The 27,025-nt window shown below is 57.0% G+C and overlaps 2 protein-coding genes across 5 annotated transcripts; both read left to right on the top strand.

The window, feature by feature from the left end:
- The first annotated feature begins 389 nt into the window (after window positions 1-389).
- On the top strand, window positions 390-9,887 carry RPL3L (ribosomal protein L3 like). Of its 4 annotated transcripts, none has more exons than XR_013411384.1 (10): window positions 390-516; window positions 1,000-1,192; window positions 2,107-2,275; window positions 4,149-4,284; window positions 6,943-7,129; window positions 7,225-7,385; window positions 7,599-7,700; window positions 8,396-8,459; window positions 8,707-8,826; window positions 9,753-9,887. XR_013411384.1 is itself a non-coding variant. In XM_001082003.5 (10 exons), exons 1-10 carry the CDS (start codon window positions 514-516, stop codon window positions 9,807-9,809), a joined length of 1,224 nt encoding a protein of 407 aa, XP_001082003.2. In that variant the 5' UTR covers window positions 390-513; the 3' UTR covers window positions 9,810-9,887. The 4 variants fall into 4 exon arrangements, 2 of the variants coding, with proteins under 2 accessions (XP_001082003.2, XP_014980817.1); XM_001082003.5 differs by having other exon boundaries at window positions 8,396-8,491; XR_001441594.3 differs by having other exon boundaries at window positions 500-841.
- A 1,516-nt stretch (window positions 9,888-11,403) lies between these two features.
- On the top strand, window positions 11,404-17,072 carry MSRB1 (methionine sulfoxide reductase B1). The gene is given in 4 exon segments (NM_001346686.2): window positions 11,404-11,626; window positions 13,322-13,470; window positions 13,822-13,936; window positions 16,166-17,072. Coding segments are annotated over 4 exon segments (351 nt in total). The 5' UTR covers window positions 11,404-11,571; the 3' UTR covers window positions 16,198-17,072.
- Window positions 17,073-27,025: the final 9,953 nt, after the last annotated feature.

The following is a 27,025-nucleotide window of genomic DNA, read 5'->3' as shown; positions in this document are numbered from 1 at the left end:
GAGCCACTGCCCTAAGCCAGGGATCTCAATCTGGAAGCACAGCTCTGGTGATCCTCAGGGTGCAGTCAGCCCTCTCCCTCGTCTCCCCCGTCCCCAACCTTGCTTCCCGCCATTTATCCAGCTGTCTCCCAGCCCTCAGGATGGGAATCCCCTCTGCCTCCAAGTCTGCAAACTGCACCAGACCCCTCCTCTTGGCCACTGCCTGGGAGAAGGCCCCCACCAGACTACATTGGCCCCCACCTTGCCTGTCCCCAGTCCTGTCCTGGGAGGGTCAAAACCCAGACCCAGGGCCATCGAGGAAAGGAGTGCCAGCCCCGGCTCCAGGTGCCCCACCCAGGCTGCCCATCTGATGCCCCCAACACTGCCCCACCCGTGCCTGCTCCTGGCACCGGAGACCCTGCTGACTGTGCCAGAGGCTAATCTGGGAGCTGGCAGCTGTGAGTCCTGGCCCTGCCACTCGACCTCTGGCGGCTAGCGGGGAGGCCCCTTCCTGACCTTCAGGGATCGGCCACCATGGTTGGTGGGACCAGGGTGACATGGAGGGTGGGCTGGGGTTGGAGCTGGAACTCTGGGGGGATGGGACAGCTGGGCTTCTGGGCGCTCCCTCAGAGGGAGAGTCTCCCAGCCTGTGAGGGGTTGGGACGCTGGAGGGGGAAACAAGGGGATGAGGGCTGGGCTGCCGGGCCTGGGAGGGCCCTGGAGATGAACAGATGACAGCGGCCACCTGCCCCAGGAGTCCTCGGCCGCAGTATGGGTGCAACCCTCCTGGGCCCCAGGCTGAGCCCACAGAGGCAGGAAGCCTGTGGCCATGGAGACGCCATCCCAAAGACCCTGCCCCTTGGTGAGCCTTCCTCTCTCCCGCAGGCAGACAGGGGAGGTGCTGAGCACCGGCCTCAGTCTGAGGCCTGGAGTCCATTTTTCCAGGTTCGGGTTCTGGGACCATCCAGCTCCACCACCAGGGACACCCCAGGTCTGACCTCCTTCCTTACTGTCCCCCAGTCCCACCGGAAGTTTTCCGCCCCTCGGCATGGACACCTGGGCTTCCTGCCCCACAAGAGGAGCCGCCGGCACCGGGGCAAGGTGAAGACGTGGCCGCGGGATGACCCCAGCCAGCCTGTGCACCTCACGGCCTTCCTGGGCTACAAGGCGGGCATGACCCACACCCTGCGTGAGGTGCACCGGCCGGGGCTCAGTGAGTCACACTTGGGACCCTCGGGGGAGGGGGAGGGCTGAACCTTCCAGATGCTCGGAGCCAGAACTCACGTTCTTGGTCCAGGCGGGTCACAGTCCCAGGGAGCACCAGGCCCTGCCCCTGGGAATTGTGGTGGACACTGAGCTCAGGCAGGGCTTCCGGGAGGGTTCTGTCATGGCCTCAGCTCGCAGACGAGGACATCGAGGCACACAGCAGTGAGGAAACTGGTCCAGGCACCGGGGCAGTAAGCCCAGGAGCTAGGATTCAAAGGCCGGCGCCCCAGGCCCTCGAATCAAACCACCCGCCAGGACATCAGCACTTTTTGGCCATTTCGGGTCTATTTCATGTACCATTATTTTGTATGTACGCCTATGTATATAGTTTGGTTTTTGTTGTTTTAATTGTAGATTTACAAGTAGTTGTAAGAAATAATGTAGGCCAGGCATGGTGGCTCACGCCTGTAATCCCAGCACTGTGGGAGACCGAGGCAGGAGGATTATTTGAGGCCAGGAGTTGCAGACCAACCTGGGCAGCATCATGAAACCCTGTCTCTACAAAAAATACAAAAATTAGCTGGGCATGGTGGCGAGTGCCTGTAGTCCCAGCTACTTGGGAGGCTGAGGTGGGAGGATCACTTGAGCTTGGGAAGTCAAGGCTGCAGGGAGCTATGATTGCACCACTGCACTCCAGCCTGGGCGACAAAGTGAGACCCTGTCTCAAAAAAAAGAAAAAGAAATCCATTGTAATTATTAAAATAACAAATGTTCATTTGGGCTCAGCCCCACCCTCTGGGGGATGCTGTCCTGGCTGGCCCCACACTCTCCTGGCCTGACCCTGTATGGCCGGCTCTCCACTCCCTCCCCCACGGGCTTCAGGAGGTCTCCCTTCATGCCCCATCCCTGCGTCTCACCCAGAAATTTCCAAACGGGAGGAGGTGGAGGCGGTGACAATTGTAGAAACGCCGCCCCTGGTGGTGGTGGGCGTGGTGGGCTATGTGGCCACCCCTCGAGGTCTCCGGAGCTTCAAGACCATCTTTGCAGAACACCTCAGTGATGAGTGCCGGCGCCGATTCTACAAGGACTGGTGAGCACCGCCCTTGGCTGGGCTGTCCAAGGGCTGCTGGGACCACAGAAGTTGGGTGCCTGAGGCTCTAGCTCTTGCTGAAATGATAGGTGTGGGTGAGCAGGAAGAAAAGTCTCAGTGCTGTGTGGGAGGTAGGAGTGTGTGTGTGTTTCTGTGTGTTGCCTTCCTTTCAATAAAAGATGAGTAGGCTGGGCGTGGTGGCTCATGCCTGTAATCCCAGCACTTTGGGAGGCCGAGGCAGGTGGATCACTTGAGGTCAGGAGTTTGAGACCAGCCTGGCCAACATGATAAAACCCCATCTCTACCAATAAATACAAAAATTAGCTGGGTGTGTTGGTGCACACCTGTAGTCCATCTACTCAGGAGGCTGAGGTGGGAGAATCACTTGAACCTGGGAGGTGAAGGTTGCAGTGAGCTGAGATCGTGCCACTGCACTGCAGCCTGGGTGACAGAGCGAAACGCTGTCTCAATCTCAAAAAAAAAAAAAAAAAAAAAAAGAGTACTAGAAGGCTGGGGATGAAATCAGGACAGAGGAAAAAGAGGAAACAAATATTCTAATCCTCAGGGTTAATTAAAAGGCTAATTTGAGTGAGTTGTGGAGGCTCACACCTGTAGTAGTCCCAGCATTTTGGGAGGCTGAGGCAGGTGGCTCATTTGAGGTTAGGAGTTCGAGACCAGCTAGGCCAACATGGTGAAAACCCATCTCTACTAAAAATACACACACAAAAAATTAGCCAGGCATGGTGGCAGGCACCTGTAATCCCAGCTACTTGGGAGGCTGAGGGAAGAGAATCGCTTGAGCCTGGGAGGTGGAGATTGCAGTGAGCTGAGATTGTGCCGCTGCACTGCAGTCTGAGTGACAGAGTGAGACCCTGTCTCAAAAAAAAAAAAAAAAAAGAAAAGAAAAGAAAAAGAAGGAAACAAAAACAAAAGGCTACTTTGATGGAATGTTAGCATTGGCTCTGAGTTTCCTAGCAGCCACGGTGAAAAGTTAAATAGCCAGCTGAGAAGCTCTTATATATAGAAAGAAAGATATTCTCAGGCCTCAAATCTTCCCTGGCAGTAAGTCCTGAAAGAAATCTTGGTTTCTTCACCTATAGAATGGGAATGAAAATAATTTTAATAATGTCCACCTCCCAGAACTCTGGAGAGGGTTAGAAACTATGGCTTCTGGCTGGGCGCAATGGTTCATGCCTATAATCCCAGCACTTTGGGAGGCTGAGGCAGGCAGACTGCTTGAGCTCAGGGCTTCGAGACCAGCCTGGACAACATGGCAAAACCCATCTCTACCAAAAAATACAAAAAATTAGCCAGGCTTGGTGGCACACGCCTGTGGTCTCAGCTACATGGGGAGCTGAGGTGGGAGGATTGCTTGAGCCTGGGAGCTCCAGGCTGCAGTGGGCTTTGTTTGTGCCACTGCACTCCAGCCTGGGAGAAAAAGTGAGACCCTGTCTCCAAAAACAAAAAAGAAAGGATGGCTCCCAAGCCCAAGGTTCCTGGCCACGGCACCCACTGTACCCTTGAGAAGTGGGACCAGCAGTCTGAGCCATGTGGCAGGTGGGGTGGTCTCTAGGTGCCTGTCCTGCGGGGCTGGCCAGCCCCCTTCTCTGAGCTTCTGCACCTCTGCCACTCACTCTCAGGCCCCGGGAGACAGGAGGATACTCGCTTTACAGAGGAGGAAACCGGGGCCGAGAGAGGGAGAGACAGTCTATGTTCAAAGATGGTGGCTGGAACCAGCTCAGAGGCCTCCAGGTGGGGGGCGGTCCCAGCGGTAGGACCCTGCTTGGTGGGCTGGGGGTGAAGTGGGGGCAGGATAGGCCTCAGGAGCTGCCCCGGTTGGAGGCCTCTGAGCACCCTCCTGCGCATGACTCAGGCACAAGAGCAAGAAGAAAGCCTTCACCAAGGCCTGCAAGAGGTGGCGGGACACAGACGGCAAAAAGCAGCTACAGAAAGACTTCGCCGCCATGAAGAAGTACTGCAAGGTCATTCGGGTCATTGTCCACACGCAGGTCAGCCCCTGACCCTCCACTGTCGGCCAGTCCCTAAGCCCATGCCCCCTCACCCCAGCTTCCAGGAGCCGTGGCAAATGTCAGCCTAAAAATACCTGAGCCTTGGTACAGGCCCAGAAGAGCGGCTGACCAGCTTCACTGGCCACGTGTGTCCCCAGGGATCGGTGCCTTCTGGGGTGCCAGGGGCATCAGCCACGCCAGCTAGTCAACTAGGACCCTGGCATGCCCTGAAGGGTCAGGTCCCCAGCCAGGTGTACAGTGTGGAGGGTCGGTCACCTCCCTTCGGTTTCCAGCATAAGTGTGCACAGGAATAGGTGTTTGTACGTGGGTCTGGCTTGCTGCAGGCTGACAGGCAGGCGGCACCCTCCAGCTTATTCTGGAACACTCTTTGGCGTCTTTGTCCTCAGGGAAGGCTTCCCTAGGCCCTAGACCAGTGCCCCCGACCCTGAGCTTCCCGCAGCCCCCCGAACCCACACTGCCCCCAGCTACTCACACACATGCAGGCCATGCTTGGGCCAGTCATTGGCGCATGTTCATCTCCCTGGACAGACTCCAGATGGGCAGAGGCCCTGGGTGGGGCCACAGCTGCCACCAAGAGCCTGGTATGCAGGAGGTACTCTGTAAATACCTGCTCCATACAGACCTACTCCATACACACCTGCCCCGGACATACCTACTCCGTACACACCTGTGGGTCACTATGTGGTCCCCGCTGACCTCTCTGTCTCCACCTCTACATCACACAGCCTGTGCTTCACACAGCACCCGCCAGACACCTTACAAAAAAAGAAAAAAAAAATGAAGCCAGGCACAGGGGATCATGCCTGTAACCCCAGCACTTTGGGAGGCCAAGGCAGGCAGATCACCTGAGGTCAGAAGTTTGAGACCAGCCTGGCCAACACGGCAAAACCCCACCTCTAGTAAAAATACAAACAAATTAGCTGGGCATGGTGGGTGCCTGTAATCCCAGCTACTTGGGAGACTAAGGCAGGAGAATCACTTGAAACTAGGAGGTGGAGGTTGCAGTGAGCTGAGATCGCACCATGGCACTCCAGCCCGGGTGATAGAGTCTCAAAAAAAAAAAAAAAAACAAAAAACCAAAAAACAAAAAAACAAAAATCAGGCCCGGTGGCTCACATCTGTGATCCCAGCACTGTGAGAGGCCAAGGTGGCAGCCCGGGCAACCGAATGAGACCTTGTCTCTAGAAAAAATTTAAACATTAGCTGGGCATAGTGGTGCATGCCTGTAGTTCCAGCTACTTGGAGAGGGGTGCTGAGGCAGGAGGATTGCTTCAGCCCAGGACTTTGAGACCAGCCTTGGCAACATAGGGAGATCCCCATCTCTACAAAAAAAAAAAAAAAAAAAAAAAAAGGCCAGGCATGGTGGCTCAAGCCTATAATTCCAGCACTTTGGGAGGCTGAGGCAGACAGATCACGAGGTCAGGAGATTGAGACCATCCTGGCTAACGTGGTAAAACCCTGTCTCTACTAAAAATATAAAAAATTAGCCAGGCGTGGTGGCGGGCACCTGTAGTCCCAGCTACTCGGGAGGCTGAGGCAGGAGAATGGCGTGAGCTTGCAGTGAGCCGAGATCGCGCCACCGCACTCCAGCCTGGGCAACAGAGCGAGACTCTGTCTCAAAAAAATAGAAAAATAAATAATAAAAACAAACAAAAATAATAAAAACAAAAAAAAAATGGGCATGGTGGTGAGTGCCTGTCGTCCCAGCTACTCAGGAGGCTGAGGTGGGAGGATTGCTTCAGCCCGGGAGGTTGAGGCTACAGTGAGCCTTGATCATGCCTCTGCACTCCAGCCTGAGTGATAGAGCGAGACCCCGTCTCAAAATAAAAATATTAAAAAAAAAAAAAATCAGGCCAGGCTCAGTGGCTCATGCCTGTAACCCTAGCACTTTGAGAGGCCAAGGTGGGTGGATCACTTGAAGTCAGGAGTTTGAAACCAGCCTGGCCAACATGGGGAAACCCCAACTCTACTAAAAATATAAAAAAATTAGCCGGGCATGGTGGCACACACCTGTAATCCCAGTTACTCAAGAGGCTGAGGCAGGAGAATCGCTTGAATCAGGGAGGTGGAGGTTGCAGTGAGCCAAGATTGCCCCCACTGTCCTCCAGCTTGGGCGACAGAGCGAGACTCACACAGAGGAGACTCACAGAGGAGACCCACACTCCTTGCTCCCCACCGTCTGGCCACAGTGGTCTCCTCTCTGTCACACCAACTTTCCAAGACCTCCCCTGCCACCAGGCCTGTGCAAATGCGGGGTCCTGCTGCCCGGCGCCTCTCCAATCTTTGCCCCGTGGCTCCTTCTTGTTAGCAGCGGCACCTCCTCAGAGAAGCCCTCTCTGCCCCGACCACTGTATCTGAAACACCAGCCCCCAGAGCCCATCAGAGCACTCTGTCCTCTCCAAGAGTTACTTGCCTTCCTTCTGTCTCCCGGCGAGATGGTGGCTCCCGAGGTGTCTGCCTCAATCTACACCAGATCCGCAGGGCCTAGCACAACACATGGGTTGCAGCCTGATCCTGGGAACACCCGTGAATGAATGCATGCGTGGAAAACGGCAGGGGTCACTGCTGGCCATGCCGTGTTTCAGGTTGGGGTGTGATCCTGTGGGCCGTGGTGTGACCTCTGGCCATGTCCTGCAGATGAAACTGCTGCCCTTCCGGCAGAAGAAGGCCCACATCATGGAGATCCAGCTGAATGGTGGCACGGTGGCCGAGAAGGTGGCCTGGGCCCAGGCCCGACTGGAGAAGCAGGTGCCCGTGCACAGCGTGTTCAGCCAGAGTGAGGTCATTGATGTCATTGCTGTCACCAAAGGTCGAGGTGTCAAAGGTAGGGCTCAGTGGGGATGGCAGCTTCAGGGCAGGCTTCCTGGAGGCAGTGGGGACCAGCCTGGCCTCTCAGCCACCAGCCCCTCCCACTCACAGGGGTCACAAGCCGCTGGCATACCAAGAAGCTGCCGAGGAAGACCCACAAGGGCCTGCGCAAGGTGGCCTGCATCGGCGCCTGGCACCCCGCCCGCGTGGGCTGCTCCATTGCTCGGGCCGGGCAGAAGGGCTATCACCACCGCACGGAGCTCAACAAGAAGGTGTGTCCTCAGGCAGGGTAGCGGGACACTGTGTGGTCGGACCCCAGCCCTCAGTACTGGCCTCAGTGGGTGGGGTGCATGACCCAGACACTGCCGGGGTCACGAGATGCCCACACCAGCGCTGAGTCTAAGCACGTGGGCCGATGGACCTGGATGGGCTGCTGGCTTCAGAGGCCACTTCCTGCCCCGGCATGTGCCCCCTTCTCCTGGCAGATCTACCGCATCGGCAGGGGGCTGCACATGGAGGATGGGAAGCTGGTGAAGAACAATGCATCCACCAGCTACGACGTGACTGCCAAGTCCATCACACCACTGGTGAGGCTGGGAGGGGGCGACCGCCAGGCCCATCACACCGCTGGTAAGGGCTGGAGTGGGGTCAGGCTGGCCAAGGGAGCTTGGTATACATATAGGGGGCATGCTGCAGCCCCAGTTGGATGCTCCCTGCCCCAGGGGCTCAAGATTTGTGCCCCATAGCTGGACGCTGCCCCCCTAGGCACACTGGACAGAAGACTTTGACAGCTGGGCAGTGATGTGGGACCCTTGCCTCATTTATCCAAAACATTTCGATGTAGTCACAAGCACGAAATCCGCGCTGCATCCCACATCCTCCGAGCCTCCTCTGGAGGCAGCTTCCCCTCTAGCTGCTGTCATGCGGGTGTGGAGTGCGGCAGCTTCTACTGTGGCCTGGCAGTCAGGCCACCTGGGCTCAAGCCACATCTCCAGGACTTAGCAGCTGTGGAGCTTGGAGCAACTGACTCCGCTCCTCTGATCCTCAGTCTCCCCCAACAAAAATCCAGACTGTTAAGTGAGATAATGCATGGAAAAGGACTTAGCTTGTGAGTCAGAAGCTGCCCTCAGTAGGGGCCACGTGATAGTCACCCCTACACCTGGGGGCGGGGCACGGGGCTCCGGCCTGTCACAGCCCCTGTGGGGATTGTCCTAGGACCCCCAGCTGTCAGCTAACTCGGAAGCCCTTTCCGGGCCTGGCCCCTGACCTGTGTCCTCCGCAGGGTGGTTTCCCGCACTACGGGGAAGTGAACAACGACTTCGTCATGCTGAAGGGGTGTATTGCTGGTACGAAGAAGCGGGTCATTACGCTGAGAAAGGTCGGCAGTGCTGGGTGGGCTGGGGAGTGGGTGCCTGAGGGCTGCCAGCCTGTCCTGCCCCGGGGCCTGCCACGAGGGGCATGGAGTGGTGGGAGCAGAAAGGGAGGGCTCTGGTAGGAACTAGGTGAGCAAGACCTTCCTGGTAGGGCTTGGAGGTCACAGCAGGGTGTGGGGGATCCCCGCCCTTGATGTCTACTTTACCACGAATTCCCCAGTCCCTCCTGGTGCACCACAGCCGCCAGGCCGTGGAGAATATTGAGCTCAAGTTCATCGACACCACCTCCAAGTTTGGCCATGGCCGCTTCCAGACAGCCGAAGAGAAGAGGGCCTTCATGGTGAGCTCACCACCCCCATCCTTGTTCTTCTCTGGGGCTCCAGCTCCACATCCAGCCTGCCCGAGTAGGGAGCTGGAGCTGGCAGGGACTTCCCTGAGCTCACCTGCAGGAAAGACTCTTTTTTTTTCTTTTCTTTTTTCTTTTTTTTTTTTTTTGAGACGGAGTCTGGCTCTGTCGCCCGGGCTGGAGTGCAGTGGCGCGATCTCAGCTCACTGCAAGCTCCGCCTCCCGGGTTCACGCCATTCTCCTGGCTCAGCCTCCCGAGTAGCTGGGACTACAGGCGCCCGCCACCTCGCCCAGCTAGTTTTTTGCATTTTTTAGTAGAGACGGGGTTTCACCGTGTTAGCCAGGATGGTCTCGATCTCCTGACCTTGTGATCCGCCCGTCTCGGCCTCCCAAAGTGCTGGGATTACAGGCTTGAGCCACTGCGCCCGGCCTCTTTTTTTTTTTTTTTGAGACAGAGTCTCGCTGTGTCACCCAGGCTGGAGTGCAGTGCCACGATCTCGGCTCACTGCCACCTCCGTCTCCCGGGTTCAAGTGATTCTCCTGACTCAGCCTCCCAAGTTGTTGGGACTACAGGCATGTGCCACCACGCCAGGCTAATTTTCTGTATTTTTAGTAGAGATGGGGTTTCACCATGTTAGCCAGGATGGTCTCTATCTCCTGACCTCATGATCCAACCGCCTCGACCTCCTAAAGTGCTGGGATTACAGGCGTGAGCCACCGCGCCCGGCCTGCAGGAGAGACTCTTAAGGGTCTACCCCTGGGCACTGATTCTTTAGAAGAGAAGGTGGGGGAGGAAGCAGCCTTGGGAGGGCAGCAGCAGCAGGGCTGGCTCTGAGTGATCTAGGGCCTGGCTGGAGGAGGGGGTGTTTCTGGCCAGACTCTTGTGACTAAGGCTCCTCCTGCACCACCCCCTCAACCAGGGCCCCCAAAAGAAGCATCTGGAGAAGGAAAAACCGGAGACCTCGGGAGACTTGTAGGCTGCGTGGGGTGGATGAGCCCTGAAGCGCACGGCACCGTCTGCCCCAATGTCTAATAAAGGCCGGAGGCGACTCTTCCTAAGGTGTCTGGGAGCGCTGAGTAACCGCCCAAGGGGTTCATCTTGCCTGCTGCCTAGACAAAGCCGATTCATTAAGACAGGGGAATTGCAATAGAGAAAGAGTAATTCACGCAGAGCTGGTGTGTGGGAGACCGGAGTTTTATGTTTTATTATTACTCAAATTGATCTCTTTGAGCATTTGGGGAGCAGAGGTTTTTTTTTTTTTTTTGAGACAGAGTCTTGCTCTTGTCGCCCAGGCTGTTGGAGTGCCGGGAGCAGAGTTTTTAAGGATAACTTGGTGGGTTGGGGGAAGCCAGTGAGCCAGGAGTACTGATTGGTCAGGGATGAAATCAGAGGGAGTCGAAGCTGTCTTCTTGCGCTCGGTCAGTTCCTGGGTGGGGTCGCAAGATCACAGGAGCCAGTTTATGGATCTGGGTGGTGCCAGCTGCAAAATATCTCAAGCACTGATCTTAGGAGCAGTTTAGGGAGGGTCAGAATCTTGTAGCCTCCAGATGCATGACTCCTAAACCATAATTTCTAATATTGTGGCTAATGTTAGTCCTATATCTAGTCCCCAGGCAAGAAGGAGGTCTGCTTTGGGAAAAGGCCGTTACTGTCTTTGTTTTAAACTATAAATTATAAACTGGCTGGGCGCGGTGGCTCACGCTTGTAACCCCAGCACTTTAGGAAGCCAAGGCAGGAAGATCACCTGAGGTCAGGAGTTCAAGACCAGCCTGGCCAACATGGAGAAACCCCTTCTCTACTAAAAATATAAAATTACAAAATTAGCTGGGCGTGGTAGCACATGCCTGTAATCCCATCTACTCGGGAGGCTGAGGCAGGAGAATTGCGTGAACCAGGGAGTTGGAGGTTGCAGTGAGCCGAGATCGCGCCATTGCACTCCAGCCTAGAGACAGAGCAAGACTCCATCTCATAAAAGAAAGAAAAACAAGAAAGAAAAAACAAAAAAACCATATACTGAGTTTCTCCCAAAGTTATTTCAGCCTACCACCAGGGATGAACAAGGACAGCTTGAAGGTTAGAAGCAAGATAGAGTCGGCTAAGTTAGATCTCTTTCACGGTCTCAGTCATAATTTTGCAAAGGCGGTTTCAGCTGGGCGCGTAAAGGCTGACCTCCAGCGTCTCCGGGCTTAGCACGAGGGACTGGACTGGGGGAACGCGGCACTACGGGTGGGCGCTGCCGCCCACCTGGCCAGGCCCCACATGCACCCCTAGCCACCAGGGCGCCCGAGACGGCAGGGGCGGGGCCTTGAGGAAGCGGCCCAGGGGTCGTCCCTCGGAGTTTCCATGGGCGGGGCCTGCTGGGGCGATGCGATTGCACCGGCCATAGCGAGGGGCGGGGCCTACAGAAAGCGGGCCAAGAGGGATCCCTGGAAGTTACTGATGGGCGGGGCCTGCTGGGAAGACGGGACTGGACTAGCACCCTCGGGGGCGGGGCTTTGGGGAAGTGGCCCAGGAGTGGTCCCTGGGAGTCACCGACGGGCGGAGCCTGCTGGGAAGATCGGATTGGACCGGCCCTCAGGAGGGGCGGGGCCTCCCGAAGGCGGAAGCCGGGATTCGCACTCCGGGGAGCTATTGGTCCTCGGGAGGGGCGGGGAGGCGGACGCGGGTCCTGGCCGTCGTCGGGTCGGCAGCCTTGGGTCAGTTGGCTGCGGCAAGTGCGCTGCGGTTCCAGCGGCGCCATGTCGTTCTGCAGCTTCTTCGGGGGCGAGGTTTTCCAGAATCACTTTGAGCCCGGTTGGTCCTGCGGCCTCTCGCTGGGAGGGCAGCGCGGCGGGGGGCGCGCATTAGAGGGGGCGCCGCCGTCCTCCGGGGGTGATGTCTCTCCCAAGCCGGGAACGGGGGCGAATGTGGCTGCCGGGGAGAAGCGAACATGGGTCAAGAGGACTGCGGAGGAGCGGGGAGCCTGGGGGCGAGGAGAGTGGGGTACCCGAGGAGAGGGGGCTTGGGGGCTCACCGTCCTGGAGGAGGCAGGCCTTGAGTGTGAACGTGCCGTTTCGGGGGGACTCTAAGGGGTCGGGATACGTGGGGGTGGTACCCCTTCCCTGCCCTCTTCACTCCAAAGTGATGGCGCTGGGGGAATTCGGGTTAGGGTCGGGGCTTCGGAGAGGCCAAGTTCTTGTCCAGGGCCAGCGCCTGTGACCAGGGCGCCCCTTCGCGGGTTATCCCGCAGGTGTTACCGCGGCCCTTCCCATTCCCCGAGTCCGGGATCTCTGGGAGGAGTCCGGCAAGCATAGAATGTCCCCTTCAGATCCTAATGTGCCGGCCCCGGTGCCTCCCCACCTGCCCAGGGACTCCAGACTGGGGAAACAGGAGTGTCACCAGGCCTCTGCCAACAACCAGTTAAGTTTGACCAGGCAGACAGGATGGGGTGGTTTGGGGCATGACCAGCCCTCCACACTCGCCCTGATGAGTCCCCTTCTGGGCTGGGCTCGCCTGGCAGTGGACTAATTCGGTAAAAAACACATCCACAGGCAAGTCTGAGTGCATTGGTCTTCCTTGGGCGGATTTGCTGCGTGTCACCCCTGTAGGGGGCTGGACTGTGACACAGGACCATCCCGGCAAAGCCTCCCCCAACAAGACTCTCTGGCTGTGGACCCCATTTGTCCTCAGACTGCTCTGCCAAGCCAGAAACTCCACTTCCACGGCAGCTGCTGGCTCCTCTTTGCTTTCTTCTCCAGTTCCTGGGAAAGGCTGGGTAGTTTACAGTTCCCAGGGGAGGCTGTCCCCAGGTGATGGGTGAGAGGTGACTCAGCACCCCGGGAGGTTCCTGTTTTCAGTCCTTCAAACAGTTCTGCAAATCAGTTTTGCAACCTTCCCACCCCCTCCACTCTAAAGTGATCCTTTGTGGGTAGGCTGAAATCTGTCATCCCCAGCCCTCTTTCTTCCTGGGCTCCTGTGTGGCCTGGAGGCCTTTTCTCTGGGACTGTTCTCTTTTTGCCTGGAGAGCAGGGCAGTGCCTGGGCGTCCAGCTTAGGGCCTTGTTGGGCAGCAGGGAGGGCCATTTGAGAAGGGAGAGGGACCAGGTGGTGGGGCCACATCAGGGCCCCTGCCGTGTATGACTCTGGGGGAACTAGGGGAGCAAGGGGGAGCTCCGTGTCCTTATGGGACTGCCCAGGCTCCTTCACGCTGCACATGCTGTAGCTGGGTGTCTTTGCATCAGCAAGCAAAGATGGAAATGTTAGGAGATGGCCCATCACGGGGCTATGAGAAGAATCAAGGGGATGATTGTGAAAGGTGAATCCTCTGGTCTCTGGCACATCTACTAAACGTGAGCTTAGCACAGCGCCTCCCATGGCAGGTGCATGGGGAAGGAGCACAGCCCACCCTCGGAACGGGACAGCGCTGTCTTTGCCTGGGTCTGTGGATTTGGGAGCTTGAGCCCCGAAAGGCTGGAGCTGAGGACTACATTTGTCTCTCCTTCCACCACAGGCGTTTATGCGTGCGCCAAGTGTGGCTATGAGCTGTTCTCCAGCCGCTCGAAGTACGCACACTCATCCCCATGGCCGGCATTCACTGAGACCATTCACGCTGACAGCGTGGCCAAGCGTCCGGAGCACAATCGACCTGGAGCCTTGAAGGTGAGGGCCCACGGGGGTGGGGGAGGGATGGGGGCGGCCAGGGAGAGCAGAGAGCCAGTCCCACCTTCCTCCCTCTGCTTGCCCCACAGCTCCAGGGGCTTAGAGCTGTCTGCTCCAGGCCTGTGGCCTCCGCCAGGGAGCTGCCACCCCAGGCTATCGGGAGAGACTGGCCTTCTGGTGCAAATGTGGGAAACAGGACAGGTTTCCTGTACGGGCTCCAGGACAAAGGTCAACCTCTTATGTCGGTGGTCAGCTTGGGAAATGGGCATGTGGGAAGGCCCCCAGTAAGGGCCTTCACTGCGGCTGTTTCATGGCCAAGAAGCTCACGCAGCTGCCTTGTGATCTTTCCAGGTGTCCTGTGGCAAGTGTGGCAACGGGTTGGGCCACGAGTTCCTGAACGATGGCCCCAAGCCGGGGCAGTCCCGATTCTGAATATTCAGCAGCTCGCTGAAGTTTGTCCCTAAAGGTGAGCTTGCTTTACACAGCTGGGGCCAGGCCTGTTGGCCTTCGAGCCCAGGCTGGGGGGCCCAGTGTTTGTGCCCGTCCACTTACCATGACTAGGTATGCGGGGCCACCAAGTCACGCTGCCTGGGAACTGTCCAGGATCCCTCCCAAAGGTGGCTGCAGCGCAGGGGCAAAGGCTGGTATTCCGCTTCCTCGCTTGGTTGATCATGACTGTCCCAAAAAGGGGCTTTGGAGTGAGACCGTGGCAAATGGTTTTCCTCAGAGGCCTGGCCTTTCCCCGAGGCTAGAGTCAGGGGCGGGTCAGGCAGAGCCTGAGGCCCCAGTCTGTGCAGACATCTCCCACTGGCTGGGACTGGGGCCTTGCTTCTCAGCCGCTCAAAGCCTGCCTCCTCTGCAGAGTGGCCGTGGCAGCAGGGCCAGTGAGGACAGCTGCGTGTCATGTGCACCTGGGCCTGGCAGACAATAATAGCTTGATGAATCCTCATTCTTTTTTTCTATTTTTGAGATGTAGTTTTTTTTTTTTTTTTTGAGATGGAGTCTTTGCTCTGTCACCCAGGCTGGAGTGCAGTGGCGCGATCTCGGCTCACTGCAAGCTCCGCCTCCTGGGTTCACGCCATTCTCCTGCCTCAGCCTCCCGAGTAGCTGGGACTACAGGCGCCCACTACCACGCCTGGCTAATTTTTTGTATTTTTAGTAGAGACGGGGTTTCACCGTGTTAGCCAGGTTGGTCTCGATCTCCTGACCTTGTGATCCGCCCATCTCGGCCTCCCAAAGTGCTGGGATTACAGGCGTGAGCCACCGCACCCGGCCTTTTGAGATGTCGTTTTGCTCTGTCGTACAGGCTGGCGAGCAGTGGCGCGATCTCAACTCACTGCAACCTCTGCCTCCTGGTTCAAGCAATTCTCCCGACTCAGCCTCCCAAGTAGCTGGGATTGCAGCCATGCACCACCACGCCCAGCTAATTTTTGTATTTTTTTTTTTTTTTTTTTGAGACGGAGTCTCGCTCTGTCGCCCAGGCTGGAGTGCAGTGGCTGGATCTCAGCTCACTGCAAGCTCCGCCTCCCGGGTTTACACCATTCTCCTGCCTCAGCCTCCCGAGTAGCTGGGATTACAGGCGCCAGCCACCTTGCCCGGCTAGTTTTTTGTATTTTTTAGTAGAGACGGGTTTCACCGGGTTAGCCAGGATGGTCTCGATCTCCTGACCTTGTGATCCACCCATCTCGGCCTCCCAAAGTGCTGGGATTCCAGGCTTGAGCCACCGCGCCCTACCTAATTTTTGTATTTTTAGTAGAGACGGGGTTTCACCATGTTGGCCAGGCTGGTCTTGAACTGACATCAGGTGATCTGCACACCTTGGCCTCCCAAAGTGCTGGGATTAGATTACAGGCATGAGCCACCATGCCCGTCTCACACCTGGTTAATTTTTAATTTTTTTTTTTTTTTGTGACAGAGTCTCGTTCTGTCGCCCTGGCTGGAGTGCAGTGGCCGATCTCAGCTCACTGTAGCCTCCGCCTCCCAGGTTCAAGTGATTCTCCTGCCTCAGCCTCCCGAGTAGCTGGGATTACAGGCTCCCACCACCACGCCTGGCTAATTTTTGTATTTTTAGTAGAGACAGGGTTTCACCATGTTAGCCAGGCTTGTCTGGAACTCCTGACCTGAGGTGATCTGCCTGCCTCAGCCTCCCAAAGTGCTGGGATTATAGGCGTGAGCTACCACACCCGGCCAATTTTTAAAAGTTTTTATAGAGGTGGGGGTCTCACTATGTTGCCCAGGCTGGTGTTGAACTCCTCTGGGCCTTGGCCTCCCAAGGTGCTGGGATTACAGGCTTGAGCCACCGTGCCTGGCCTGAAATGGGGTTGTTAATAGCACACACTCATGGCCACCACCGTGCTGTGGGGTTGAGCAAGCAGCCTGTCAGGGCCTGGCGCGTGGTAAACCTGCGATATTTTCGTCCTTTTGTTGTAATTTGCCCTCCATGTGAGTGGAAGGAGAAGAGATTCTGGGTTCTCCTGTGGATCTCGGAACAAAATGGGGCACACAGACTCCCCTGAGTCGGGCATCTGGTCCTTTCAGCTCCCCTGTGGCCTGCAGGCCAGGGCAGAGTGTGAAAGCGCAGGGAACGGAGTCTGAAGCTCCGCCTTGCAGTGACTTGCTTTCTGTCCCTCCTCGCTTTCCGCCCCTACTGGCTTTCTGCCCCTTCTGGCTTTCCACCCCCGCTCCTTTCTTTCAGGCAAAGAAACTTCTACCTCCCAGGGGCACTAGGCGGGCAGCCCACACCCACCCCAGATTGCCACCTCACCAAGGCCACACGCTGGCCGTTCCACCTTGGAGTTGGAACCCTGGGCATCGAGACAGGAAGCCAGGGCGCAGTGGCTGAAACATCAGGGTGCTCCCAAGGCCCCAGCTCTGAACAAGACCTTCTTGTTTCTTGGAAAAGACCCTCATTTGCTGATGGTTCATGCCTTCTGCTGGGACAGGCCTGGGCTGCACAGCCACACTGTCGGCTGACTGAGCCCCCCGCTCACTCCAGATGCCTCCAGGAGGTGATCCCTGGGTGCAGCTGGTCTCTGAATGACGTTACACCTTCTTTTCCTGGCCCTGTCTGTGGACTCTGCCCCGTGAGCCCCAATTCCAAGACAGAGTGTCGTCCTCACTGAAGCTTAGGCCCACGTCTCCCAGGCTGCTTAGGAGACAGAATGGAAACGGAGGCCGCCCCTGCCAGCCGCCCTGGCCCTGGTCACTGCATGATCTGCTCTGGTCAAACCCTTCCAGGCCAGCCAGCGTGGGGATGGTCTGTGACCTGCTGGGAAGGCGGGCTGATGGGGCAGACCCCTGGCCTCTCGTCCACGAGGGAAGAAACCTAAACCCTGTTTCACAATCTGTGCGGAAGCAGCTTGCTTCACTCGTGCTGAGGAAAGCGGCTGTTGCTCCATGACTAACCAGCACAGGGCTGGGGCCTGCAGTTCACACCCGCAGGGACGCCCTTCCCAAGGTGTGGCGACTGTGCCTCACTGTACATGCTCAGAGGCCTGGCCATACAGGAGGGTGGGTGATGCTGAAGTCAGTCCCCATCTTAAGTAATTACTTTCTGTAATAATGAGGTGGAAATCAATAAACAAATGAAACATTCAGATGTACTGTCTTTTTTCTTTTTTTTGAGACGGGGTGGGGTCTTGCTCTGACATCCGGGCTGGAGTGCGGTGGTACCGACCGCATGGCTCACTGCAGCATTGACCTCGTGGGTTCAAGCAATTCTTCCACCTCAGCCTCCGAAGTAGCTGTGACCACAGGTGGGCACCACCACGCTGGATAATTTTTACATTTTTTGTAGAGATGGGGTCTCACTATGTTGCTGAGGCTGGTCTTGAACTCCTGGACTCAAGTGATGCTCCCACCTTGGCCTCCCAAAATGCTGGGATTACATATGTAAGCCACCTTGCCCCGGCCCAACTATTAACATCATCAGAGATGCCAGGACATAAGTGTCAGGCCTTTATATAGTTAAAAAAGCCAAGCACAATGGCTCACGCCTGTAATCCTAGCACTTTGGGAGGCCGAGGCGGGCGGATCACCTGAGGTCAGGGGTTTATGACCAGCCTGGCCAACATGGGGAAACCCCATTTCTACTAAAAAATGGTGCACGCCTGTAATCCTGGCTACTCGGGAGGCTGAGGTGGGAGAGTCGCTTGAACCCGGAGGCAGAGGTTGCAGTGAGATAAGATCCTGCCACTGCATTCCAGCCTGGGCAACAGAGACTGTGCCTCAAAAAAAAAAAAAAAAAAAAAAACCCATAAAACTTTTTTTTTGCAAATATTAGTATACTGAGTATCCTTTCAGTAAATATTTGGAAAAAAATAAAATAAAATAAAATAAAATATATATATATGGCTGGGGATGCAGCTGTGAACAAGATAGATGAGGCCCTGCCCTCAAGGTCTCACAACATAGCTGAGATCACGCCACTGCACTCCAGCCTGGGCAACAGAGTGAGACTCTGTCTCAAAACAAACAAAAAAAAAGTAGGGGGAACCAGGAGACCCTACAGTAGGGATAATTGGGGAAGGAACGAAAAATTGGGTCAGGTTGCATTTATTGATATGGGTCCACTAAGCAGAGGTTCTGGACTTTATGCTACCACTGCTGGGGTTAGACTGGTTGGTTGGGGAGCTACCACACAGACCAAAAAGTGACCTACACAAAGCGGGGCTGAAATGCCAGGCCTGCCTCTGTGCACGGCAGAGGATGGGACTCACAGGCTTGGGGAGGTTGGAGTGTCGGAGTGGATTTATCATTTGAGACCTACTCACCCACCCTGGGAGAGGAAAGGAGAGGACACACCTCTTACCACCCCCACAAGAAATAAATCTGTGAGGTGAACGTTCCTCCTTCAGGAGTTCTTTTTTTTTTTTTTTTTTGAGATGGAGTCTTGCTCTGTCAGGCTGGAGTGCAGTGGCCGGACCTCAGCTCACTGCAAGCTCCGCCTCCTGGGTTTACGCCATTCTCCCGCCTCAGCCTCCCGAGTAGCTGGGACTACAGGCGCCCGCCACCTCGCCCGGCTATTTTTTTGTATTTTTTAGTAGAGACGGGGTTTCACCGTGTTAGCCGGGATCGTCTCTCGATCTCCTGACCTCGTGATCCGCCCATCTCGGCCTCCCAAAGTGCTGGGATTACAGGCTTGAGCCACCGCGCCCGGCCCTCCTTCAGGAGTTCTGTGACGACTCCTCTCCAGCAGATCTGGAATTATAGTGGCAACTGCAGTCTCTGGGTTGGGAAAGCTAAGTGCAGGGGAATAAGTGGATCCAGGGTGGCAGGGGCCAGGTGACAGGGTTCAAAGGCTCAAAACAAGGTGGGCGTGGCTGCTGCAGTGAACAGCAGAGTTCAACCAGCGATCACAAGGTTGACTTGTGGATTATGGTGTTCCCAGAAGTGAAATAGAAGCCGACTGAACTCTTTCTTTTTTTTTTTTTGAGATGGAGTCTCGGAGTCTCGCTCTGTCACCCAGGCTGGGGTGCAGTGGCCGGATCTCAGCTCACTGCAAGCTCTGCCTCCCAGTTTTACGCCATTCTCCTGCCTCAGCCTCCCGAGTAGCTGGGACTACAGGCGCCCGCCACCTCGCCCGGCTATTTTTTTGTATTTTTTAGTAGAGACGGGGTTTCACCGTGTTAGCCGGGATCGTCTCTTGATCTCCTGACCTCGTGATCCGCCCATCTCGGCCTCCCAAAGTGCTGGGATTACAGGCTTGAGCCACCGTGCCCGGCCTTTCTTTTTGTTTTTTTTGGAGACAGATTCTCACTCTGTCACCCAGGCTGGAGTGCAGGGACGCGATCTCAGCTTACTGCAACCTCTGCCTCTGGGGTTCAAGCGATTTTCCTGCCTCAGCCTCTGGAACAGCTGGGACTACAGGAATGTGCCACCATGCCCAGCTAATTTTTGTATTTTTAGTAGAGATGGGGTTTCACCAAGTTAACCAGGCTGGTCTTGAACTCTTGACCTCAGGTGATCCTCCTGCTTCGGCCTCCCAAAGTGCAGGGATTATGTGAGCCACCACGCCAGGCTGACTGAATCTTATTTAAGATGTGTAAGCAGAAGAGTTCTAGGTCAAGTGAAAAAAAGTCTAACACAAATAAAAATCCCAGAGTCAGGCTGGGCATGGCGGCTCACGCCTGTAATCCCAGCCCTTTGGGAGGCTGAGATGGGCAGATCACAAGGTCAGGAGATTGAGACCATCCTGGCTAACACGGTGAAACCCCGTCTCTACTAAAAATACAAAAAAATTAGCCGGGCATGATGGCGGGCGCCTGTAGTCCCAGCTACTTTTGGGGGCTGAGGCAGGAGAATGGCGTGAACCCGGGAGATGGAGGTTGCAGTGAGCCGAGATTGCGCCACTGCACTCCAGCCTGGGCGACAGAGCGAGACTTCATCTCAAACAAACAAACAAACAACAACAACAACAACAAAACAACCCGTCTCCCAAGAAAAACCCAGAACCATGGCCCTCAATGAATTCCCAGACTGCAGCCAGGTTACAGACCCAAAACCTCCATTCAGACCCACACCACTGAATGGAGGGGCCAGGGTGCCTTGAGGAAGGACCCCCCAAATCTATCCTGTTCGCCTTTTCCCAGTCTTCTCCAAAGGGATCTCTGTGGCTGTGCAGGGGAAAAGGAGATCATGAGAGCTTCTGGGGACTCCTGGATGCGGGCTCTGAACCGATGCTAACTCTGGAGTCAAACGTCACTGGGTCAGGGCAGGGGCTTATGAAGGCCCAGTGACCGAGGGAGCGTTGACTCGGGTCTGATCCCAGTGAGCCTGTCCCGTGGTCATACCCGGTTCCGGGTGTACAATTGGAAGAGGCACCCTCAAATGGAAGGCAGCGTCCCCCCACAGGAGGGGCAGCACCGGTGGTGCAGGGTCACAGTGGAGATCAGGGAGAGGCCAGCCGTGCTGCTAGCCCCTTCAGCCTGCTCACCCCTCACGGTGCTGACTCTGTCACCTGCCGGCCCCTCCCCAGCCCGGTCTAATGGTCCCTGCTCTGACGTAGAGTCAGCGGCCGTTGCAGAGGCCACTGGCTTCCTTGCTGGCCTCGGACTCCCTGCGTGACCCTGATCTTGGGCAGGATATTCGACCTTCCTCTTTTTGTGCCTCCCTTAGTGGCACCCAGCCGGTCTCCCTGTTGGATGAGGGCATAGGAGAGCCACCTGGGGCGGGCAGAGGATGCTACAGATGCATGGGTGCTGTGTGCATTGCCCGGTGGGTCAGAGGCCTGACTCCTGGCACTGCTGGCCAGTGGGCTCTCGGTCTAGAGGTGGGTGTGCATGGGGGCAGGTGTTGGGAGGAGTCTGCGTTGATGAAAGCACCAAGGGCCCCTCGGGGAGGACCCCACCCAGGAAGGGCTTCCTGCTTCTTGCCCCTCCCCACCATGTGCTGTGGCAGCCTCCTGTTCTAGCAAATGTCTCCATCTCTGCCCTGCTGGGGGCCGGAACTGAGCGTAGCTGCCAGAATCTCCCCGGAGCTGCGGAGAGCAGCGGGGGAGGGTCTCTCAACCCCTGATTCCAGCTCCCACCCATGCCCTGACTCTTTTACACCTGGACCCCAGTGTCCACCGGTTAAAGTGGAGCCCGCTCTGGGGCTGCCCTGGCCACCCAACATCTCCGTTGGCTTTCGGGCACTATCCCAGCCCAGCTTGTGGCCTGCCCACCCCCTTGTCCAGCAGGTGAGAGAGCAGGCCCGCTGCAGCGACTGACCCCAATGCAGCAGGTACTCTCCTTAGCCTCATTCTTCTGGGAAGACAAGATTCTAATCAGACAATGCAGTGATTAGTCTGAGGCCACACAGCTGGGAGAAGCCCTATGTCCTCTGCCGCCAGGGACCTGAGCCACTCCAGGCCACATGTGGCCAGCTGCCAGTGGCCTCTTACCAGGCTCCTTGTCTTGCCATGCCAGGTCAGTTGGTGATGGTGAGTCTGGCAGGGGGTGCACAGGGCTCCCAATACTGTTCCAGGCAGCCAGCTCAGGTCCTCTATGCCCACACCTGCCCCTTTCTGTTTCTCCCTGCAGGAGGAGCAGCGGCTCTGGGCAGTGGCTCTGGGAAGTGGCTCTGGAAGTGGGCAGTGGACTTCCCAGGCATGGGGCCAGGCAGGGGCCTGGGCTGTTCTGCCTTCTCCCAGCACTCCCTGCTCTGCATCTGGAGCCAGCGTGTCCCCGAGAGCGGTCTCAGGCCCAAGAGCAGACTGGCCTTCACCTGCAAACTGGGCCCCTGTGTGCAGGGCTGTGTCCCCAGGGCTGTCTACCAGGCTCAGCCTGTAGCTGGGTGACTGGAGGCCTGCTGGTGCCTGCGGATCTCAGACACAGCAGTGCAGGGGTGGTGATCCTGGTGGGGACTGGGGAGTAGTGCCTCCTGCCTGCATCCCAGGGCCCCAGGCTCATCCAAATATCCATGTTAAGAGAGGTGTGGTGGGCCGGAAGCAGTGGTTCACGCCTGTAATCCCAGAACTTTTGGAGACCGAGGCAGGCGGATCACCTGAGGTCATGAATTCAAGACCAGACTGACAAACATGGAGAAACCTCATCTAAAAATACAGAATCACCTGGGCGTGGTGGCACACGCCTGTAATCCCAGCTACTCAGGAAGCTGAGGCAGGAGAATCGCTTGAACCTGGGAGGCTCAGGGAGGTTGCAGTGAGCTGAGATCACGCCATTGCACTCCAGCCTGGGCAACAAGAGCAAAACTTCGTCTCAGAAAAAAAAAAAAAAAGGTGTGGAAGGGAGGTTGGGGTGGGAGGGGGCAACTGGGTTCAGGAGGTGGGGGGGCTGGCAAGCAGACTCCTTGGGTGGGGAGACGGGTGAACCCCAGGACCCCAAGCCCCCTCACATTGAGAGCCCAGGGAGGGATGGCTGGGGGCAGGGTCTGTATGCAGGGTCACTGGAGGAGGGGGTGGTGTCTCCAGCAACGGAGGGTGTGCTGTGGAATCAGTCACCTCACCCTCCCGCTCCCGCTGGGTGACACCCCATCCTCGGGGCTGCCCCGCGTCTTCCTTGAGGAACAGAAGACTCTGAGGGGGCAGCCCCTTCCTCCCCAGGGCATGGCCTTGCCCCTCTAGGGTTGGGTTCAGGGGCAGCGGGCAGGCCTGGGCACGGCTGGGTGGTCACCTCCGACGAGGGACGGGGAAGAAAAAGGAACTCTGTGTCTGACACACCGTGATCCCTCGCCAGGGCCCAGGCCTGGCTCAGAGCAGCCACCAGGAAACCCCTGCGGCCCGTATGAGGGAACTGACCACACTTTAGACTCTTGCTCGCCCACCGCTTTCCGCTTCCCTGAGCGGGGAGCCTGGCCCTGGTGGGGCTGTGGCCCCTGGTGGGGGTGAGGGCCATGGGCAGCTCCCGGGAGCCGCCTACCCGCGGACGGGCCGGCAGGTGGGAGGGGGCGTTCTGAAGGGTGGGCGAAGGCACCGCGGCCCCGTGCAAGTCCCTGCCCTGGAGGCGGCCTCCCGGGCCCGGGCCCGGTCCCGGGACTGACCAGCAGGGGGCGCGCTCGCTACGTGCTGCCGGGCCGGGGAGTTCTGAGTGCGCAGGCGTCGGGACGGGCCGGCGTTGCAGTTCCCCGGGTGGCCGCGGGGGGCGCAGCGGAGGCGGCGGACCGCGCGAAGAAGCCCCCTCGGCCACACCCGTCCTTGGGCCGGTGCCAGGGACCCAGGCCGAGGCCTCTGGTCGTCCGAGGGTGCCAGGGGCAGCTGCAGGGAGTTTGCTGGGCTTCACGAAGTTACCGCTGCATGGAGTGCAGTCGCAGCCACGGGTGCCCCTTCCAGGGTCACCGGAGGACAGAGCCTGGGGCGGGGGTGGGGGCGGGGGTGGGGACGGGGGTGGGGGCGGGGGCGGCGCGGCCGGGGGAACGGCAGGCGTGGTTGGGGGCGCAGGTGGAGGCAGGACGCCCCCAGCCCCTTCTCCAGGGCAGCTGCGTGGGACCCAGGCTGCCCGGACCTGGCCCGCCCTCAGGGCCAGATCCTAGGGTTCCACCTCCTAGGCCTCTTTCCTCCACCCACCTCTCCCCCGCACAACCCAGACAGCTCCTAGCTGCCTTTCCCCCACCAGAGTCCTCTCTGCAAAATAATAACCAGACCAGGTCTCTCCCTCAAAGGTTCCCACAGTCATTGCCTGCTCTGACCTAGGCTGACCCCACCTCTCCAGCTTGATTTCCTACTCCATAAATGAGATCGGTGTTGTGTATCATAATGGGTTTTTGTTTTGTTTTGTTTTTTGAGACGGAGTCTGGCACTGCCGCCCAGGTTGGAGTGCAGTGGCGCGATCTCTGCAACCTCTGCCGCCCGGGTTCACACCATTCTCCTGCCTCCTGAGTAACTGGGACTACAGGCGCCTGCCACCACACCCGGCTAATTTTTTTTTGTATTTTTAGTAGAGACGGGGTTTCACCGTGTTAGCCAGGATGGTCTCGATCTCCTGACCTCGTGATCCGCCTGCCTCGGCCTCCCAAAGTGCTGGGATTACAGGCCTGAGCCACTGCGCCCAGCTAATTTTTTAAACAAATTTTTGTAGAGACGTGCTCTGGGCTTTGTTGCCCAGGCTGGTCTTGAATTCCTGGCCTCCCAGAACGTTGGGATTGCAGGTGTGAGCTCCTCAGCCCAGTCAATTATCTTGTTTTTATTGCCCACATCACCTGACCCCAAACCCTTTCACCTGCACCTCCAGGCAAACCAGACCCCATTCTAGAAACACAGCCCTTGCATTCCTAGAGTTTGTTTTTCCTTCTTTTTTGTCCCCTCCACACGTGTCAATCCTTGTAGCTTTTCTTGGGGGGCTCTGCCCCAGTGGTCCTCTCCTTCCCCCACAGCAGGGGCCCTGGGTGGGCCTCCTCTGTGCATGCATAGACTGGGCCCTTGTTATCCTCTTGCGGGCCTCACCCATCCCAGGTCAAGGAGCTCCTCAAAGCCATCGATCATAGTACCTTCATCTCATTCTTTTTTTTTTTTTTTTGAGATGGAGTCTTGCTCTGTCGCCAGGCTGGAGTGCAGTGGTGCGATCTCGGCTCACTGCAACCTCTGCCTCCTGGCTTCAAGCAATTCTCCTGCCTCAGCCTTCTGAGTAGCTGGGACTACAGGCGCCCACCACTACGCTGGCTAATTTTTGTATTTTTAGTAGAGACACGGTTTCACCATGTTGGCCAGGATGGTCTCAATCTCTTGACCTCATAATCTGCCTGCCTTGGCCTCCCAAAGTGCTGGGATTACAGGTGTGCATCACCACGCCCAGCCTTTTTTTGTTTGTGTTTTGGTTTTTTTTGAGACAGAGTCTTGCTTTTTTGCCCATGGTGGAGTGCAGTGGCATAATCTCGGCTCACTGCAACCTCTGCCTCCCAGGTTCAAGTGATTATTCTGCCTCAGCCTCTCAAGTAGCTGGGATTACAAGCATGCACCACTACATCCAGCTAATTTTTTTTTGTTTGTATTTTTAGTAGATAAGAGTTTTGCCATGTTGACCAGGCGGGTCTTGAACTCCTGACCTTAGGTGATCCACCGGCCTCAGCCTCCCAAAGTGCTGCAATTACAGGTGTGAGCCACCACACCCAGCCCCAGATATATTTTAAATGTCTCCTTTTCTCTATCACCAATACCATCTCCCCAGCCTGAGGCTCAGTCATTCCTCACTTTCAGTACTGTGATAACCTGGTTTAGAACCTAGTTTATGCCGGGCGCGGTGGCTCACGCCTGTAATCCCAGCACTTTGGGAGGCCGAGGCGGGCGGATCACAAGGTCAGGAGATCGAGACCACGGTGAAACCCCATCTCTACTAAAAATACAAAAAATTAGCCGGGCGCTATTTAATAAATAAACTAGAACTTAGTTTATTTGGGCCAGGTGCAGTAGTTGGCTTCCTAAAGTGCTGGGATTACAGGCGTGAGCCACCGTGTCTGGCCCTCATTCTCTTTCTTTTTTCTTTTATCTTTTTTTTTTTTTTGAGATGGAGTCTCACTCTGTTGCCCAGGCTGGAGTGCAGTGGCGCGATCTCGGCTCACTGCAAGCTCCGTCTGCCAGGTTCACGCCATTCTCCTGCCTCAGCCTCCTGAGTAGCTGCGACTACAGGCGTGCACCACCATGGCCGGTTAATTTTTAGACGGGGTTTCACCGTGTTAGGCAGGATGGTCTTGATCTCCTGACCTCATGATCCGCCCGCCTCGGCCTCCCAAAGTGCTGGGATTACAGGCGTGAGCCACCGCGCCCGGCCTCATTCTCTTTCTTAAACGCCAAGCCCTTGGGGTGCTGCGTACAGTAGCAGCAGATGAACAAATGTTCATCCACTCACACCACCTCCTGCCCACTCCCCTGCAGGGTTGCAGAATCTTAGGAGGGGTGCCAGATGTGTACCCCACATCTGCATGGGTGTGTCGGTGGTCTGGGGAATGCAGGGTCCTCAAGCCACCTATCACCCTTTCCAGGCCCTGGGCACTAAGGGTGTGGTTAACGGAGCTTGGGGTAAGAAGCCCTGGGAAGAAGGTTGGTAGGGCTTCAGTGACAGGCCGGGAGGCCGCCGGGGACGGGCTCAGGGTTACCTGTGGATAAGCCTTCTCCACTTCCAACCCCTCACGGCCCCCCACTCCCTGTCTCCTTGTAAAACCTTGGAGGTTATTCACGGTTCAATCCTTGACTTCCTGTCTTATCAAGTTTCATCTCCAACCAGGACATTTACAAGCTACTCTTGGCTTCAAAGAGTCTGGTGGCTGCAACGCAGGAGACGGGGAGGAGAGGGTGGCCAGAGCCAGGCGGGTTGGGTGCCAGGGCCCCTGGGGTCTGCTCCCAGCCATGGACTAGGCCTGCTGGCCCTGGGCTTCCCCTTCCACCTGAACTCCAGGGCCTTTTTGGTCTCGAAGTCTCTCTTGGAGTATGATTCTTTGCTGGGCCCCAGCTCCTGGTGTGTATCCAGGTCTAAGGGGAGGGAGGGCAACTGGATTCAGGCAGGGGACAGCAGTGACCAGCCTGGGAAATGAGGGATGGAGTCCTGGCTCTCAGCCAGAGGGGAGGGGGAGGGGGAAGGATGGGGCGGGGGAGGGGTTGAGTTTGAAGGCTCTGAAGCCTAGGAGGGGCACGGCAGGGTTGGGGTTGGGAAGAGGAATTTAGAACGCTCGCTTGGCCTAGCTGCAGGTTCTGGGTCCTCCGGGGCATTGAGCCAAGTAAGACTCTGGCTGCTACCATGTCTGGTCCACTGCGGGGGTGAGGCGCTGTCCCTGGAAGTAGGGCAAGTGGAGGCGCACTTGCCGGGAATCCTGTCTGCTGGCCAGGGGGGGCTTGCTTTTCAGAAGGGGCTTACAGGCAGCCGGGCGGGGCAGCTCACGCCTGTCATCCCAGCACTTTTCAAGGCCAAGGCAGGCGGATCACGAGGTGAGGAGATGGAGACCATCCTGGCTAACACGGTGAAACCCCGTCTCTACTAAAAATACAAAAAAATTAGCCGGGCGAGGTGGCGGGCGCCTGTAGTCCCAGCTACTCGGGAGGCTGAGGCGGGAGAATGGCGTGAACCCGGGAGGTGGAGCTTGCAGTGAGCAGAGATTGCGCCAGTGGACTCCAGCCTGGGCGACAGAGCGA

The sequence above is a fragment of the Macaca mulatta genome, chromosome 20 (assembly GCF_049350105.2).
Source record: "Macaca mulatta isolate MMU2019108-1 chromosome 20, T2T-MMU8v2.0, whole genome shotgun sequence".
In the NCBI taxonomy this organism is placed as follows: Eukaryota; Metazoa; Chordata; class Mammalia; order Primates; family Cercopithecidae; genus Macaca; species Macaca mulatta.
This window is presented reverse-complemented; position numbering and strand designations above follow the sequence as displayed.

What these genes read in the sequence shown, in the direction of transcription:
- RPL3L (XM_015125331.3), top strand. Translation starts at nt 809, where the DNA reads ATGGAGACGCCATCCCAAAGACCCTGCCCCTTG. An exon ending in GGGTCATTGTCCACACGCAG is followed by an intron (nt 4,285 to 6,942) that starts GTCAGCCCCTGA and finishes CATGTCCTGCAG; the next exon opens with ATGAAACTGCTGCCCTTCCG. An exon ending in GGGTCATTACGCTGAGAAAG is followed by an intron (nt 8,492 to 8,706) that starts GTCGGCAGTGCT and finishes CGAATTCCCCAG; the next exon opens with TCCCTCCTGGTGCACCACAG.